The 16,750-nt window shown below is 51.8% G+C and overlaps 1 protein-coding gene across 1 annotated transcript; it reads left to right on the forward strand.

Annotated features, from left to right (window-relative positions):
- The first annotated feature begins 12,933 nt into the window (after positions 1 to 12,933).
- LOC138375083 (cone-rod homeobox protein) lies at positions 12,934 to 15,597 on the forward strand. Its single transcript, XM_069458449.1, has 3 exons — positions 12,934 to 13,033; positions 14,057 to 14,208; positions 14,950 to 15,597. Exons 1-3 carry the CDS (start codon positions 12,934 to 12,936, stop codon positions 15,595 to 15,597), a joined length of 900 nt encoding a protein of 299 aa, XP_069314550.1.
- The last annotated feature ends 1,153 nt before the right edge of the window (positions 15,598 to 16,750 follow it).

Here is a 16,750-nt window from a genome sequence, read left to right on the forward strand (position 1 = left end):
ATGATTCTGGATGAGAAAATAAGGCCCTACAGACAGGGGAGATGTTCCAAAAACGCAGGCAGAGGCCTTGGGCACTGAAGTGTCCATGGAGGTGAGAGCCAAGTTGGGGACACACTTTCCAGTCACAGGAGCAAGACATGTCAGCTTCCAGGTCCCCTCTCTACCCCTTTGTGTCCCCTTCTTTCTGTCCCTCTGTTTCCCCTTTTGCCCCCCTCCTCTGTCCCTCAGTTTCCCCTTCTGGCTGCCCATCGCGCGGTCTCAGTGTGTGAGCTGTGCCGTGCCCATCCCCGTCCGGGGTCCGTCTGATAAGCAGAAGGGGTTTCATCATATCCTGGCCACCCCCATCCCCCGTCCCCCAAATCCGATCTAATTCTGTCTCTGCTCTGCCGAGGCTGGCCTGGCCTAAGAGGATTGGAACATTTGCTAACTGGGACCAGGCCAGGGTCAGAGAGCCGGCAGTGGGGAGACCGCGGCGCCAGGACGGCCACAAGGGGGCGGCAGAGGACGCGGGAGGCCGGGAGCGCGCGCGGACGGGGCGCGCACACCCGGGCTGTTCAGGAAACCCGGTTGAAGGGGTTAGAAGGACGCCAACGTTGTTGATTTTTAAAGTTTATCATGCACTTAGATCTTGACTTCCTACTCACTCTCCTTTCTCTGTCCCTTTGGGGGTAACAGGAGATTCTGGAGACTGGGAAAGGGGGTGCAAATGCAGGGGACTGGGGGTGTTTGACCAGGGGACTCCCGAGCTGGCCATGGTCTGGGACGGGGGTGACATGGAAGGAAACTAGCAGAGCCCTGGGGTCTGTCTCTGACGCGAAGCATCTTGCAGCTTTGAGCTGTCGAAGTAAAACATTAAAAAAATTTTGATACAAAATTCAAAGGACATTTTAAATGAAGTTAAAAATATTTAAAAATTATTTTTAAAATTCCACAGTTTTAATTTCTAATACAGCAAGTAGCAGTAGATATAACTGATATCAACAAAAGGTCTTTGGATCCTCAATAGCTTCACATTTCAAGAGCTGGGGAGGACCCTGGGGTGAGTTTTGGGGACTTGGGGAAAGTCTTTTTTATTTCCTCAAACTCCTGGGCTCAAGCAATCCTCCTGCCTCAGTCTACTGAGTAGCTGGGACTACAGGCATGCACCACCATGCCCGGCTAAATTTTTTATTTTTTTATTGAGACGTGTTCTCTCTGCATTGCCCAGGCTGATCTCGGACTCCTGGCCTCAAGTGAGCTTCCTGCCTCTCATAGTGTTGGGACTACAGGCGTGAGCCACTGTGCCCTGGCTGGCAGCTGTTCTTAAAGGGGGTCCAGGGACTCCTGGGGACCATCAAGACCCTCACAGGGGGCTGGTGAGATCACAACTATTGTCATAATAATGCTAATATTTTCCCTTTTCACTTCACTCCCTCACCAGTTGACAGTGGCATGTTCCAGAGGCTGCAAGACACAAGATATCTCGACAGACCCAATGTGGTAGCAGCTATGAGAATCCAGCTGTTTTCAACTGGGCCCGACATTAAGGAGATTGGCCAGAGCAAGACTATAAACAATGCCGCTCTTCTCACTAACATTTCATTTTGGAAAATACGGTTTTATTTTCATTAAAAAACATGCCATTTTATGTTAGTATGTCATGGGTTTATTTCAGTTATTTTAAATGGGTCAAATAGATTATGTTGTTTCTCAATTTTAATTTTTATTCAGGTAAATGGCAATAGCTATAACTGATCTGGACAAATGCCCTTTGGGTATTCAATGATTTTTAAGAACACAAAGAAATCCTGTGAGCAAGGAGGTGTAGACCCATTTCTGGGCAGGATTGTTCTATGTGGATGAAGCAGAAGGAACTTACCTATTCTGCTACTGACGGGCATGTGGGTAGCTTCTAATTTGGGACTATTGTGAAGACCGGTGCTAGGAAGTTCTTGTTCTTGTCTTTTTGGTGAAATAAAGACCAATTTCTGTTGGGTACCAAGGAATGAAAGCGCTGGGTCATATAGTAAGCATACATTCAACTTTTAAAAATACTGTGAAACCAGTTTGCAAAGGCGGCTGTAGTATAACACTTTACTTGCAGTGTGTGAGAGTTCCGATTGCCCCACATCCTTGCCAACACATGGTATTGTCAGTCTTTCATTTTAGCCATCCTGGTGGGACATGGAGTTATCACTACGAGCTTTTAATTTGCATTTCCCTGATGACTGATGAACGTGAGCCCTGTGTTATTCGTTGACAGATTAGTTGCCATCTTCACTTTTGAAATGCCAAAGTCTTCTACAAACTGGTTGGATTTCAAGGCAATGATGTTTCATGACCTCAACGGGGGGAGCGAGAGTCATCAGTGTCCCTGCCCCGGGGTCAACCTCTGAGGCCGGTTCTCAGAGCTCAGGTGTTCAGCATCCGCTGGGGCCGGGGGTCCCACCTGAGCAGTTGTCCTCACAGGTGAGGTCTGAACACTCACACCCACCTCACCTGGGGCAGACATGCAGATCAGCCCATTCTGCAGGTGGGGAAACTGAGCTTGGCAAGGAGGAAGGTGCCCACCTCGGGTCAGGCAGCTGATGACAGTAAGGACCTCTGGAGGTTCCCCACTGCTCAGACACTGTGTGCACCCAGGACCTTGGGGACAAGAGCTTGGGGAACAATAACCCAGTGCAGACTTCCTATGAGTAGCTCCTAGTGTCAGCCCCACGTCACAGAACAGGAAACTGAGGCTCAGAGAAGCCGACTCTCCAGTTTTGTCACACACATCGGTGGCAAGGCCAGGACTGAGGCAGCATCTGCCCCCAGAGCCTGTGCCCTCCTGACCCCCGGGCTACCCGGCCTCCTAGGATGCTCACCACAGCCCCACAGACCTTAGAGGTCCATTTCTCACATGAGGAAACTGAGGCTAGGAAAGGTTCTGTCAATTCCTGAGGTCACACGGGTGATGAGTGGCAGAACCAGGAATAGAATTCAAATCTCTCTGGCCCCAGAGCCCCACCCTTCCCCTCCCAATCTACCTGGGGTCCCTGGAAGAGGAATGAGTCCAGCCCCCTCCCCTGATCCCACCATAGGCCAGGCCTGTGACACAGGTTTCCCACGGCTCATCTGACAGGACCATCATGAAAACTGTCATTGTCCCCATGTTACAGATGAGGAAACTGAGGCCATGTGAAGGGCCCAAGGCCACACAGTGAGAAAGGGCGTGGTGTAAGCCCAGCCTCGTGTTCCTACAAATCAGCCCTTGGCAAGACCACCTCCAGCTCTGTTACGTTTGAGGCCCTCCCCTGTCAGCCCCTGCAGCTTCCCTCTGCCACCCTATGGCCACTCTGTCCAGTGGGGAAAAGGAGCTGAGTGGATGGTCCCACTACCGGACATGGGACATGGGGAAAACCTAGATTCATGGCACAGTTAGAGCCTGAACTAATCAGCTGAGCAGTGATGTGATCCCGGAAGCGTACGCAGTTTCAGACGTCAGTGGCAGCCCCGCCGTCGGACCTTGCTCTGCGGCAGTCACAGGCCCTTGGTCCTTCTGGTAAAACCACATCACACCTCTTTTCTGTGAGTCACTCTACCTGCTCTGTCCTGCTTCCGTTCATATTGATTGAGCACCTACTTTGCGTCTGACACTGTCCCGGGCACCAGGAATACAAGATAGGCAAGGTGCCAGCCCTCCTGACAGGGGCAGACAAGAAACAAGGTGCCAAGAGTTTTGCATAAGGCCTGGCGCGGTGGCTCACGCCTGTAATCCTAGAACTCTGGGAAGCCGAGGCAGGAGGATCACTCGAGGTCAGGAGTTCGAGACCAGCCTGAGCAAGAGCGAGACCCCATCTCTATTAAAAATAGAAAGAAATTATCTGGACAACTAAAAATATGTATAGAAAAATTAGCCGGGCATGGTGGTGCATGCCTGTAATCCCAGCTACTCAGGAGGCTGAGGCAGGAGGATCGCTTGAGCTCAGGAGTTTGAGGTTGCTGTGAGCTAGGCTGACGCCACGGCACTCACTCTAGTCCGGGCAACAGAGTGAGACTCTGTCTCAAAAAAAAAAAAAGAATCCTGCATAATATACAGTAGGGTGACCATGCTAGGGAGGTAAGGGGGTGCAGGTGTGAGGAGGCCTACAATCCTGCAGTAGAGTCTGGACTGAAACGCATCAACAATCTGATCCTAGGACGCTCCAGCATCCCACAGGCCCTGGGGCTGCCACGGTCTAACCCCACTCCTTCCTGCTGTAGTCACGGACATTATAATAAGTCTCAGAGTCAGGTAGTATGAGTTCTTCAACTTGCTTTTTCCCCTAAGACTGTTTTGATTTTTCTAGGTCTTTTAAGTTTCCATATAAATTTCAGAATCAGTTTGTCAATTTTTGCAGTAAAATCCTGCTGATTGGGATTGCTGTGAAGCTAAAGAATAGTTTAGGAAGAACTGACGTCTTAATAGTGTTGAGTGTGCCAATCCATGAACATGGTATATTTCACTGCTGACTTGGGTCTTCTTCGCTTTCTCCCAGCAGTGCTTTGTAGTTTTCAACAGGATAATTATCTGGTAGAAGAGATGGCAGGACTTATGGATGGATTGGATATGTAGGGTGAGAAGAAGGGGTTGGGGACCAGGCTGAATGCTCAGATTCCTGCTTGAGCCAGTGGGTGTAGATGAGAAAGAAAGCAACTTTCCTCAGGTGACGCAGCTCAGAGGAGGGACACAGATTTTGATTCAGTTTAACTGACTCCAGGGCCACAAGCATGATCACCTGAAACCCACCTCTCTTCACCCCCATCCCCAGAGCCACCCAGTGCCGAAATTCCCAGGGGACGTGATTTAAAGTTGCTGAAACCTTCTCCCTCCTGCAAGGACCTATTTTCTCCTCCTGTCCCCAAACAGCCAACCTTCCTTCCCTGCTCTGGTGCCAGAGGGTCTGTTCCAGGATTGGACTCTCCCATCAGGGCCTCCTGACTGGTCACCAAGGGTCAGACGGCCCCTCCCTCTCTTGCTGTCACCCCTGGCTCTTCAAGCTAATGAGACCTGCCCTGATTCCCCAGCCAGGCCAGCAGCCTTAATCCCTCCTAGCAGGGGGATTGGGGGAAGGGGGGAGGAGAAAGAAAGGGCCCCTTATGGTGAGACACAATGACCCAGCCACAAGGAGGGATTACTGAGTGTGTGTGTGTGTGTGTGTGTGTGTGTGTGTGGCAGACCCGCGTGGGGCCCAGGAGCCAGGGAGATACACCCAGAGAGACAGATGAGAGGAGACACAGAGAGGGACAAAGAAAACCAGAAGTGCAGAGCAAGAGCGGTACCAAGACAGGGAGAAAGAACAGAAGGAGGCCCCAGAGAGGAAGAAGGGACAGAGAGTGAAGCTCCCGAGAGGCCAGGCCGGATAAGGAAGGACAGAGGGACCAAGACGGGCTGAGGTGCAGGGACGGGAGGACAGGCAGAAACAGGGCACACGGAGGGACAGACAGACACGGGGGAGGGGGAGACAGAGAGGATAAGAGAGACCGAGACAGTAATACGGGTTAATCAATAAGGACAGGGACAGAGAAGAGCAGGCGGAGCATGACAGAGTTCACAGGCAAATAGGCAGAAGTGGCAGAGCCTGAGGGGCCCCAAAAGAGAAACTGAGGCAGAGAGACCCTAAACAAAGACCAAAGGTGTGGGGAGAGGGAGAGAGAGAAGATGGGAAGAGAAAGTGGAGAATTTCTTGTCCAACAAAACACAGGAAGAGAAAAAAGGGAAACCGAGGCAAGAAAAAAAGTGAACAATGAGGCAGGATGAAGATGAGCTACTTGGAAGACAGACTGTTGGGGAGAGAAAGGGGGACCCCAGAAAGCCCTGTGCCCCTCGTTTTCCAAATGATCTCTCAGGAACACCCGGCCTTTCTCTCCTTCCTCTTTGATGCTTCTCTCTTGGGACAATAGCCCAAAGCTGGAGGGACACCAGTTAGACCTAAAGAAGCACTTCCCTGAGGAGTAGGGGGGATTATGGTCACGGGCAGGAGCTGGGGCCTCTCCCATCGGCCCTAATTGCCAAGATGTCATGGGGGAAGGGTGGGGATTAAGCAGACGGGTGCCCCTCCCCCTCTCAGCCAATGTCACCTCCTGGTGCCCAGTCGAGTCCCCCACCTTGGCCAGGATTACCCTCCGAGATCCAGGCCATGGCAAATGACATCACTCCCAGCCCGGGCTTAAAATCTCCCCATGTGCGGGGACCAGTTTCCTTCAGGCTCTGCTGTCTGGAGACTCCTCCCAGGACCTGGGCCACCAGGGGAGCCCTGTCCCTCCTTGCTGCAGGTGAGTGTCTGCAGGGGCAGCGGCACCGAGGCAGGGGCAGGAAGGGGCAGACAGAGGGCAGAAGGCGGGTGGATTTTATCTGTGGCTGTGTTCTCGGTGGCTGGCGCGTGATGTTTGCTGAACAGTCACACATGGGACAGAGGGGCCGTCCTGGCATTTGGGGATACGGGCCTGGGCTGTGCCGGCACCGGGAGGAAGAGAGGTTAGCCGGTGGGGACTGGCCCACGGCGCGCGGGGCACTGAGCATTCAGGGGTGGCTTGTTGGCGAGGTGATGCCATCAGGCCCCGGCAGTGTCCAGGGAGGGGGCTTCTCACCCTGGTTCCAAGACAACTCCTCATCCCAGTTGTATTTCCTTTAAAACTCATCGCTGCCTGAAATTTCCCTCTCGTTTGTGCGTTTACCCACTAACTGCCTGTCTCCCTTGCTGAACCTTGATTTCTTCCCAGTGCCCGGCGTGGGGTTGGGATTCGCTTACTATTTGCTGAGTAGATGGACGGATGGTAGGAATGGGCCCAAAGAGACCCACACGCAGGGGCCGAGGTCTGGGCTGCAGCAGGAGGGACTGAGGGTAGACTTCAGAGACCGCCCGAGGGGGCCGGGAGCGTGATGGTTTGGGGGTCACTGTGCGGTGAATTGATCACTGGGGGCCTCGTGGCACCGAAAGGCTCTGGCTTCCCCAGGTCCTACCTCGGGTAGCGGGCACAGGCACCCAGCTCCTTGTCCCCACTGGACGAGTGGCCACGGGGGCAGCAGAGGGAGGCTGGAGGGGCAGGGGAGGGCCCTGAATGTGGCAGAGCCGGGGGTGGGGGTGGTCTTGCCAAGGGCTGACGCGTAGGCACGTGAGACTGGGTTTACACCACGCCTTTTTCTCACTGTGTGGCCTTGGGCCCTTCACATGGCCTCAGTTTCCTCATCTGTAACGTGGGGACAATGACAAGTTTGTCATGATGATCCTGGCAGATGAGCCGTGGGAAACCTGTGTCACAGGCCTGGCCTATGGTGGGATCAGGGGAGGGGGCTGGACTCATCCCTCTTCCAGGGGACCCCAGGTAGATTGGGAGGGGAAGGGTGGGGCTCTGGGGCCAGAGAGATTTGAATTCTATTCCTGGTTCTGCCACTCAACCCCCCTGTGACCTCAGGAATTGACAGAACCTTTCCTAGCCTCAGTTTCCTCATGTGAGAAATGGACCTCTAAGGTCTGTGGGGCTGTGGTGAGCATCCTAGGAGGCCGGGTAGCCCGGGGGTCAGGAGGGCACAGGCTCTGGGGGCAGATGCTGCCTCAGTCCTGGCCTTGCCACCGATGTGTGTGACAAAACTGGAGAGCCGGCTTCTCTGAGCCTCAGTTTCCTGTTCTGTGACGTGGGGCTGACACTAGGAGCTACTCATAGGAAGTCTGCACTGGGTTATTGTTCCCCAAGCTCTTGTCCCCAAGGTCCTGGGTGCACACAGTGTCTGAGCAGTGGGGAACCCCCGGAGGTCCTCACTGTCATCAGCTGCCTGACCCGAGGTGGGTACCTTCCTCCTTGCCAGGCTCAGTTTCCCTACCTGCAGAATGGGCTAATCCGCATGTCTGCCCCAGGTGAGGTGGGTGTGAGTGTTCAGACCTCACCTGTGAGGACAACTGCTCAGGTGGGACCCCGGGCCCCAGCGGATGCTGAACACCTGAGCTCTGAGAACCAGCCTCACAGGTTGACCCCAGGGCAGGGACACTGATGACTCTCGCTCCCCCTGTTGAGGTCATGAAACATCATTGCCTTGAAATCCAACCGGGCAGGTGTTGCTGTCAGGCTCATCGTCAATTCCCAATGAAAGGCAGAAATTGTTCTTGTCGTTGGGCTCCATCATGTCTTGTATCCAAAGCCTCTGGCAGTGTCTGCTGAGTGTCTGGAGGTTCCTATATCATCAACTGTCTCATCTTGTTGCCAAACGAGGGCAAAGGTTCCAATGGATGTTCCATATTATTTTTGTTACTATTCTTTGCTGACATCTTGTCTACGTAGCACTTATTGGATGCCGGATGAGTAGGTAAACACTCAATTCTCAAGGTCATAATCATTACCAGCTGCTTGGTCTTGGGCAGGTGTGTTTTTCCCCTGAGGCTCAGATTCCCTATCCACAGAAAGGGATGGTCTTAAATGTGAGAATTCTTGGCTTTCCTGGAAGGTCAACTGCTTAACTGGGCAACTGGGCTGAGATTTGACGGTGGAGACAATGAAAGTGGGTGCTTTTGTTCTGGCCCCTGCAGACTGTCCCTAGCAGGGCAAGTTCGCAAGTCTCCCTGTTTCCACTGTCTGGAGGTTCATATTAAGCATTTTTGCATTATGGAGGAGTGGGAGAGGACAGAGGGAACCCAGGTTAGGGGGCTGGGAGACTAGGACCTTCAGGAATCCTCCAGAGTTGTAATCCTGGGTCCCCACTGCCAGCCTGTGTGTGACCCTGGGTGAGTCACAGCGCCTGCACCTGAAGATGCCCTCCTCTTAAAAGTGTGAGCATCATAGAAATACAATCTCTGCCTCCCAAGGCTGTGCTGAGGATTTGACGACATCCTGCATAGAGAAGCCTTGTGTATTAGGTAGCTGTTGCTGTGTAACAAATGACCCCCAAACTTAGTGGCTTAAAACAGTAAACACGTCTGATCTCACGTAGTTACTGAGGGACAGGAAGCCACGAGTGGCTTAACTGGGTGATTCTGGTTCAGGGTGTTTTATGAAGTCGTAGTCACATGTTGACCGGGACTGAAGTCACATGATGGCTTGACTGAGGCTGGGGAGTCAGCGTCCACGGTAGCTCATGTGCATGGCCACTGGCAGGAGCCCTCAGTTCCTTGCCGTGTAGACTTCTCCATGGGACTGCCTGGGTGTCCTCACAGCATGGCACCTGGCTTTCCTCAGAGCGAGTGCTGGCCTTGGAAATCACACTGTCATTTCTGCAATATCCTGTTGGTCACACGTGCCAGCTCAGGACTGCATGAGGATGTGAATACCAGGGTGTAAGGATTGTTGGGTGTTACCCTGGAGGCAACTTGATTCTTAGGATTTAATGATGCTGTTTTTGCTTTTATCAGCCCTGACACTCCTATCAGGTTCTACGTGACCTTTCTGTGTTCCTCCTTAATCACTCTGCTATGGTCACACGGGACACCTTGCTTCTCCTCCAGCACGAGAAAGTGAGCCGAGCCTCCAAGCCTCGCCGCTTGCTATTCCCTCTGCCGGGAACCCTCAGATCTTATTCCGCCTCATTAGCTACCTCTGCAGCCCCAAACTCCTTCACTGTTGTATTACCCTGCTTTATTTCCCCAGGAGTTTTTTTTTTTTTTTTTTTGAGACAGAGTCTCACTCTGTTGTCCAGGCTAGAGTGCCGTGGTGTCAGCCTAGCTCACAGCAACCTCAGACTCCTGGGCTCAAGCAATCCTTCTGCCTCAGCCTCCCAAGTAGCTGGGACTACAGCCATGTGCCACCATGCCCGGCTAATTTTTCTATATATATTTTTAGTTGTCCAGATCATTTCTTTCTATTTTTAGTAGAGACGGGGGTCTCGCTCTTGCTCAGGCTGGTCTCGAACTCCTGACCTCGAGCGATCCTCCTGCCTCGGCTTCCCAGAGTTCTAGGATTACAGGCGTGAGCCACCGCGCCCGGCCCCCAGGAGTTCTTGAAACCTTCTGACAGCATCTTGATTAAAAAAAAAAAAAAAAAAAAAAATCTGCTTCCTTGTTCCTTGTCAGTTTCTCTGACTGGAACCTAGAAGTTCAGTTCCATGAGAACAGAGATCAGAGATGCCATTGGTCTCATTTCCTGCCGCATCCCTAGAGCAGGGTAGGCAATCAGGACACATTGACTGAGCAGGAGAACCTCAGCTTGTAGTAAACAGAACCCGCCCCTCCAGTGAGGGCTGAGAAGGGCAGGGTGGTGGGAGGAAGGAAGAGGGTGGGAGGTAAAATAAACGTCACCCGGTTTTTATTCATTTCCTTAGTTTTCAAATATTTATTGGGGGTGTGTGAGAAATCCAGTTTACGGTGCAGGATGGCTTCCCTGGGAAGTTATGTTTCAGCTGAGACCTTGGCGAGGAGAAGGGGTTAGTTGGTGAGAGAGGCCCTGGTGTTCCTGGCCCGGGAAAGAGCTTATGCAAAAGCCGCAGAGGCTGAGGTTGTCTGAGGCCATCCTAGCGCGGGCAGCAGGGAACCCTCCAAAGGTTTTCATGTTTTGATTGTTTTTTTGGAGATTTCATTGTTGCTTTTGTTTTTGAAAAAGTAATACACGCACACACACAATGAAAAAGTAATCCAAACTGTAAAAGCAAGGTATGGACACAGCACACATTCCCAGAGGCAGCCACTGTACCCAGTAGCTTGTTTCCTTCCTGGGAATTTCCTATGCACATACAAGCATATATTATATACATGGGTACAATCGCTGCTTTGTTTTAAAAATCACCAATGTCAGCATATTATGCACACTGTTCAGGACCAGCCTTTTATCATTTGAATAAAATATATTATTATTTTTATTAAAGTGTAATTAAAAAAAATTTTAAAACCTGACTCTTTTTTTTTTTTTGAGACAGAGTCTCGCTCTGTTGCCCGGGCTAGAGTGCCGTGGCGTCAGCCTAGCTCACAGCAACCTCAAACTCCTGGGCTCAAGCGATCCTCCTGCCTCAGCCTCCCAAGTAGCTGGGACTACAGACATGCACCACCATGCCCGGCTAATTTTTTTTTCTATTTATATATTTTTAGTTGTCCAGATAATTTCTTTCTATTTTTTAGTGGAAATGGGGTCTTGCTCTTGCTCAGGCTGGTCTTAAACTCCTGACCTCGAGTGATCCTCCCGCCTTGGCCTCCCAGAGTGCTGGGATTACAGGCATGAGCCACTGTGCCCGGCCTAAAACCTGACTCTTAAGTCACATATATAATAAGTGCAGGTCAAAGGTTCATTTAAGTCGTTAGTGAGGGAACCAGCTGTTTCAAAGGAGAATTCCATGCACAGAGGTTAATACGATTATTCGGGAAAGGTGTGCTTAAAAGAGTTTGCCAGGTTAGATACAAAACCGGGGAATAAAACTGTACCTGTGAGGTTATCTTCTCTACCAGAGAGAAATCATTTGCAACCAAACTTCCAGAAGTTACTATTTACCATGTCAGAGTCTAGACCCTAACTGAAAATGAATAAGTAGTAAATCAGACACAGGTACAGTCCTCTAGAAAATAATCTATGGATGGGTCTGTTAGACCAGACTCCAGAATGACTTGGAAGTGACATGTCATCAGCCCTTTGTCTTATTGCCAAGCCTGGGACAATTTTTCTTAACTGTATACTAGAGATCTTTTAAAATCAGTTCATAGAGAGCAGCTTTGTAATTTTTAACTACTTTATAGTATTCCCCTACATGGGTATACCATAATTTACTTAACGTAATTTAGCTAATATATCCCCTTTGGTGAACATATAGGCTGTTCCCACATTTTGGCAACTGTAAATATGTTGCATTTAAAAATCCTATTGTATTCTGGCAGTGCTTTTACAAGAAAAAAACAAAAAAGTCCTAGTGTAACTGGGCGAGGTGGCACACACCCGCAGTCCCAGCTACTAGGGTGGCTGAGCTGGGAGGATCGCTTGAGCCCAGAAGTTCAGGGCTGCAGTGTGCTATGATCACGGCTGTGAATAGTCACTGCACTCCAGCCTGGTCAGCATAGCAAGACCCCATCTCTAAAAAAAAAAAAAAAAAAAAAATCCTAGTGTAAAGCATGTGCAAACATCTGTTTGCAAATAACAACTACAGCCACCAACAGTGCATAGCACCTACTATGTGTCAGGTGCTATTCAAAGCCCCTGCGGAGCGTGAATGCATTTAACCCTCACAGCTACCTAAAGATATAAATGCTATTTTCATTCCCATTTTCCAACAAGGCAACTGAGGTACGCATGGAAGGCAAGTAGCAGGGACGAAAGGAAGATGGCATTTTACTTTGATAACTGTTTCCGGTTCGTTCCAATCTGCACTGCTACCGATCCGCCACGGGGGTGCCTGTTTGTCCACACTGAGGTGGGAGCTGGGAATTGCCAGTCTCTTTCATCTTTGCCAACCTGACAGGTCAAAAGTGGTTATGGAAGATCACCACTCACTGTTGTTTTAATGACTCTCCCTGAGGGTGACCAGCACAGTTTGTCTGGGACTGTTCTGGTTTTAGCACCGAGAATCCCGTGTCCCCAGAAACCACCCCTTCTGCATTCCGGCCAAACAGGGACAGTGGGTCAGCCTGTTCTCCCCGGTTATTTGTGAGGCTGAAGCTCTTGTACTGTGGTCACAGAGAGCAAAGATCTTGGAGAAGGGACTGTGTCGGGATCAGATATTTTTAAAGGATAGAGTAGGAGAAAAGGCTTTCATTTGTGAGATCCCTGGTGGCTTCAGCTCTCTGCTCCACCGAGTCGCAGTGAAGCTCCAACAACCATAAACAGAGGGCCACGTTATAGGGGAGGAAACTGAGGCACAGAGAGTTGAGATAAATGGTCCCAGGCCACAGACCTACGAGGAGTCTGAGGCAGGGTTTGAAGCTCCGCCTGCAAGTCGCCGGACAGTTAGTCGAGTAACTGGTGAGTGTTTGAGTGTCCCCCCCATCTTCTCTTGCAGGCCCCCTGACCTGGGCCCCAGTGTCTCCGAGGATCATGATGGCGTATATGAACCCGGGGCCCCACTATTCTGTCAACGCCTTGGCCCTGAGTGGCCCCAGCGTGGATCTGATGCACCAGGCTGTGCCCTACCCCAGTGAGTACTGTCCTCCCCGGCAGCCCCGGCCGGTCTCCTCTCTCGGGGACCTCTGGGGTCCCTTGCCCTCAGGAAGAAGGCACTTACAGGGGTGACATCGAGGCCATACACCAGCCCTATGTGTTCACCTGCAAATGCAAAACACTACTATATATATGTCACTTAGGGATGCAGGAAAACATGGACATTACCTAGCAGTCTAGGATAGTGGTTCCCTTTGCGGTGAGGAAGGAGGAAGCAATCTGGAGGTGGAACCAAGAGAAAGGAGGTTCCAAGAGGTATTGTCCTCTGTTAGCCAAACTTTTCTTCTTTTCTCTTTTCTTTCTGACAGAGTCTCACTCTGTCGCCCAGGCTAGAGTGCAGTGGTGTCGTCATAGCTCACTGCAGCCTTGAACTCCTGGGCTCAAGCCATCCTCCTGCCTCAGCCTCCCCAATAGCTGGGACTACAGGCTTGGGCCACCACACCTAGCTAATTTTGGTATTTTTAGTAGAGATGGAGTCCCACTCTTGCTCAGGCTGGTCTCAAACTCCTGACCTCGAGCAATCCTCCCGCATCAGCCTCCCAGAGTGCTAGGATTATAGGCGTGAGCCACCGCGCCTGGTAGCAAAGCTTTATTTCTAAGAGAAGTGAGCACTGTTATTCCTGGCAGTATTCTTCAGCCGTTTTTTTGTTTGTTTGTTTTGCTTTAAGTTGAACTGTCTGTATGGACTTGTCACTTGGATAGGCTAGAAATGGCTGAAGGTCAGCAATGTCATGCTTCAACTGCTTATGTCTTAGGCAGTTTAAGGAAGTCTAAAAGGGGGAAAACACAACTCACACACCTTGCAGGGCTAAAGCCAATTCCCCTTGGGGCGAGGCCTGAGCCACGGAATGACAAGCCAGGGAAGGGCAGGGAGTGTCTACTCCACCTTTAGTTTAGGCAGGTGGACACCCAGGGGGGACGGCTTGGTGTCCCACCCGAACTCAGGGGTCACCCCAGCCCGCCCCGATGGCCTGAGGCCGGCTTTCCCGCCCCGTTCCAGGCGCCCCGCGGAAGCAGCGGCGGGAGCGGACCACCTTCACCCGCAGCCAGCTGGAGGAGCTGGAGGCCCTGTTCGCCAAGACGCAGTACCCCGACGTGTACGCCCGCGAGGAGGTGGCGCTGAAGATCAACCTGCCCGAGTCCAGGGTTCAGGTGGGGTGTTGGTCCCTGGGCCCCTCCCTGTGACCTTCCGGGGGCCCTCCCGGACCCAGAGTGATGGGAGTAGTCACGGGGCAGCAGCCACGGTTATAAAGAGGCCTAGTATCTCTGCCTGCACCGTGCCACTGAGCTCTCTCCACCCCTTCCCCCCATTCCTACGCCACTCCAGCCTCTGACTCGCTGGCCAAGCACACTACTGCCTGTGCACTCTCGGGTCCTCTCCCTGGGTCGCTCATTTTCCAGATAACCACGTGGCTGGCCCCATCACCTTGCTCAGGTCTTTGCTTATCAACCAATCAAGCCACCTTGGCAATCGATGAGACCCACACTGACCATGGCGTTTAAAATGACCACCTTTCCCCACTGCCCCAATTCTCCTGCTCCCCGTTGCCCTGCTCAATGGCTTCCTCCATGGTATTTATGACCTTCTAAAATACTATATGATTTACCGATCGACTATTTATCATCTGCTTGTCCCAACTGGAATGGCAGCTCCACTGATCGATGCCCAGAGTGGTGGGAGACGGTTAATGCGTGTTTGTTCACTGATTGCGTGGATGGGTGGCTGGGTGGCTGGGTGGGTGGATGAATAGATGCCCCGTAGTTGGATGCAAAGTTGGGAACTGTGACTTCAGCACCTGTTACCAATAAGCGTCCTCATTCCTGGGCACCCTGAGGGCTCTCCTGGGCCTCTTCCCCACTGACCCGCCCCAATCTCCCCTCTTGCCCCCCCAGGTTTGGTTCAAGAACCGCAGGGCTAAGTGCAGACAGCAGCGGCAGCAGCAGAAACAGCAGCAGCAGCCCCCCGGGGGCCAGGCCAAGGCGCGTCCTGCCAAGAGGAAGGCGGGCACATCGCCAAGACCCTCCACGGATGTGTGTCCGGACCCTCTGGGCATCTCGGATTCCTACAGCCCTCCTCTGCCCGGCCCCTCGGGCTCCCCCACCACGGCAGTGGCCACGGTGTCCATTTGGAGTCCGGCCTCAGAGTCCCCTTTGCCTGAGGCCCAGCGGGCTGGGCTGGTGGCCTCGGGGCCTTCTCTGACCTCTGCCCCCTATGCCATGACCTATGCTCCAGCCTCTGCTTTCTGCTCTTCCCCCTCCGCCTATGGGTCTCCGAGCTCCTATTTCAGTGGCCTGGATCCCTACCTGTCTCCCATGGTGCCCCAGCTGGGGGGCCCGGCTCTCAGCCCCCTCTCCGGCCCCTCCGTGGGACCCTCCTTGGCCCAGTCCCCCACGTCCCTGTCAGGCCAGAGCTATGGCCCCTACAGCCCTGTGGACAGCTTGGAATTCAAGGACCCCTCGGGCACCTGGAAATTCACCTACAACCCCATGGATCCTCTGGACTACAAAGATCAGAGTGCCTGGAAGTTTCAGATCTTGTAGAAGATTCTCTCTGCATCTCTCCGCACCTCTCCATCTGGCCTCAGGACCCTCTCTTGTCTAAATCTGCCTCTCTGCAGCTTAGACGCTGGGACGGCATCCCTGAGAAAACATCAGGAACTAATGACTCTTCCGAGGATGTGGCCTCCTTGGCTCCGGGTGCAGCTTAGCTTGACGCAGTCCACCCTTCCCTGCTTGGGGACAGCCCAGCAGGTCTCAGCGATTCTCTCAGCCCCGGCCCTGTCTCCTTAGCTCCCGACTCCAGAAGCCGGTGCTGAGAACTTGCCCCAAGGAGAAATTAAACCAAGCTGGCCATTGATTTGGGGTGATGTTTAGGTCAGAATCACCGTGACCTTGAACAAACAGGTAGGGAGGCTTAATTCCTGAATTTTCCATTTGGGTCCTTTTATTTTTTAGCATAGGGTTAAGGATCTTTCTAGAAATCCCAAAGACAGACTTTAAGAAGCCCCATCAGGAAACTTTAGGCAAATTATACAGTTACATGAAAAAATCTTACAGTCTTCACAAATGTCAGGCTTACATGTTAGGTGTTTGACATATATGTATGTATATACATATACACATATATTTTCTTCTTAGTTTCTTTTTAAAGACATTTTATCACTGATTCACTCATTAGCACACTGGAAATGGGCATATTTGGTAGGAGAATGAAAAGCAAGTTGCCTGTTCTATCTCTACTCTTTTTTATTTTGTTTTAGGATTTTCTTTTCTTTTTTTAAATAGAGACAGGGTCTTGCTCTGTCGCCCAGGCTGGAGTGCAGTGGCATCATCATAGCTCATTGCAGCCTTGAACTCCTGGGCTCAAGTGATCTTCCTGCCTCAGCCTCCGGAGTAGCTGGGACTACAGGCTCGTGCCACCATGCCCAGCTAATTTTTCTATTTTTTTGTAGAGATGGGGTCTCTGTATGTTGCTCAGGCTGGTCTTAAACTTCTGGCCTCAAGCGATCCTCCTGCCTCGGCCTCCCAGAGTGCTAGGATTACAGGCATGAGCCACAGCACCCTGCCTTAGGATTTTCTAAAGGTGAATTTCACCCAAACATTGGTGGAATTGGGGGGATTGCACGGGGTGCACCACCTGTAGTTGTGGCTGTTTGAAAGAGAAGAGGCAGAGGGACAGGCTTCCCACCTGTAA

This window comes from Eulemur rufifrons, chromosome 24 (assembly GCF_041146395.1).
Source record: "Eulemur rufifrons isolate Redbay chromosome 24, OSU_ERuf_1, whole genome shotgun sequence".
In the NCBI taxonomy this organism is placed as follows: domain Eukaryota; kingdom Metazoa; phylum Chordata; class Mammalia; order Primates; family Lemuridae; genus Eulemur; species Eulemur rufifrons.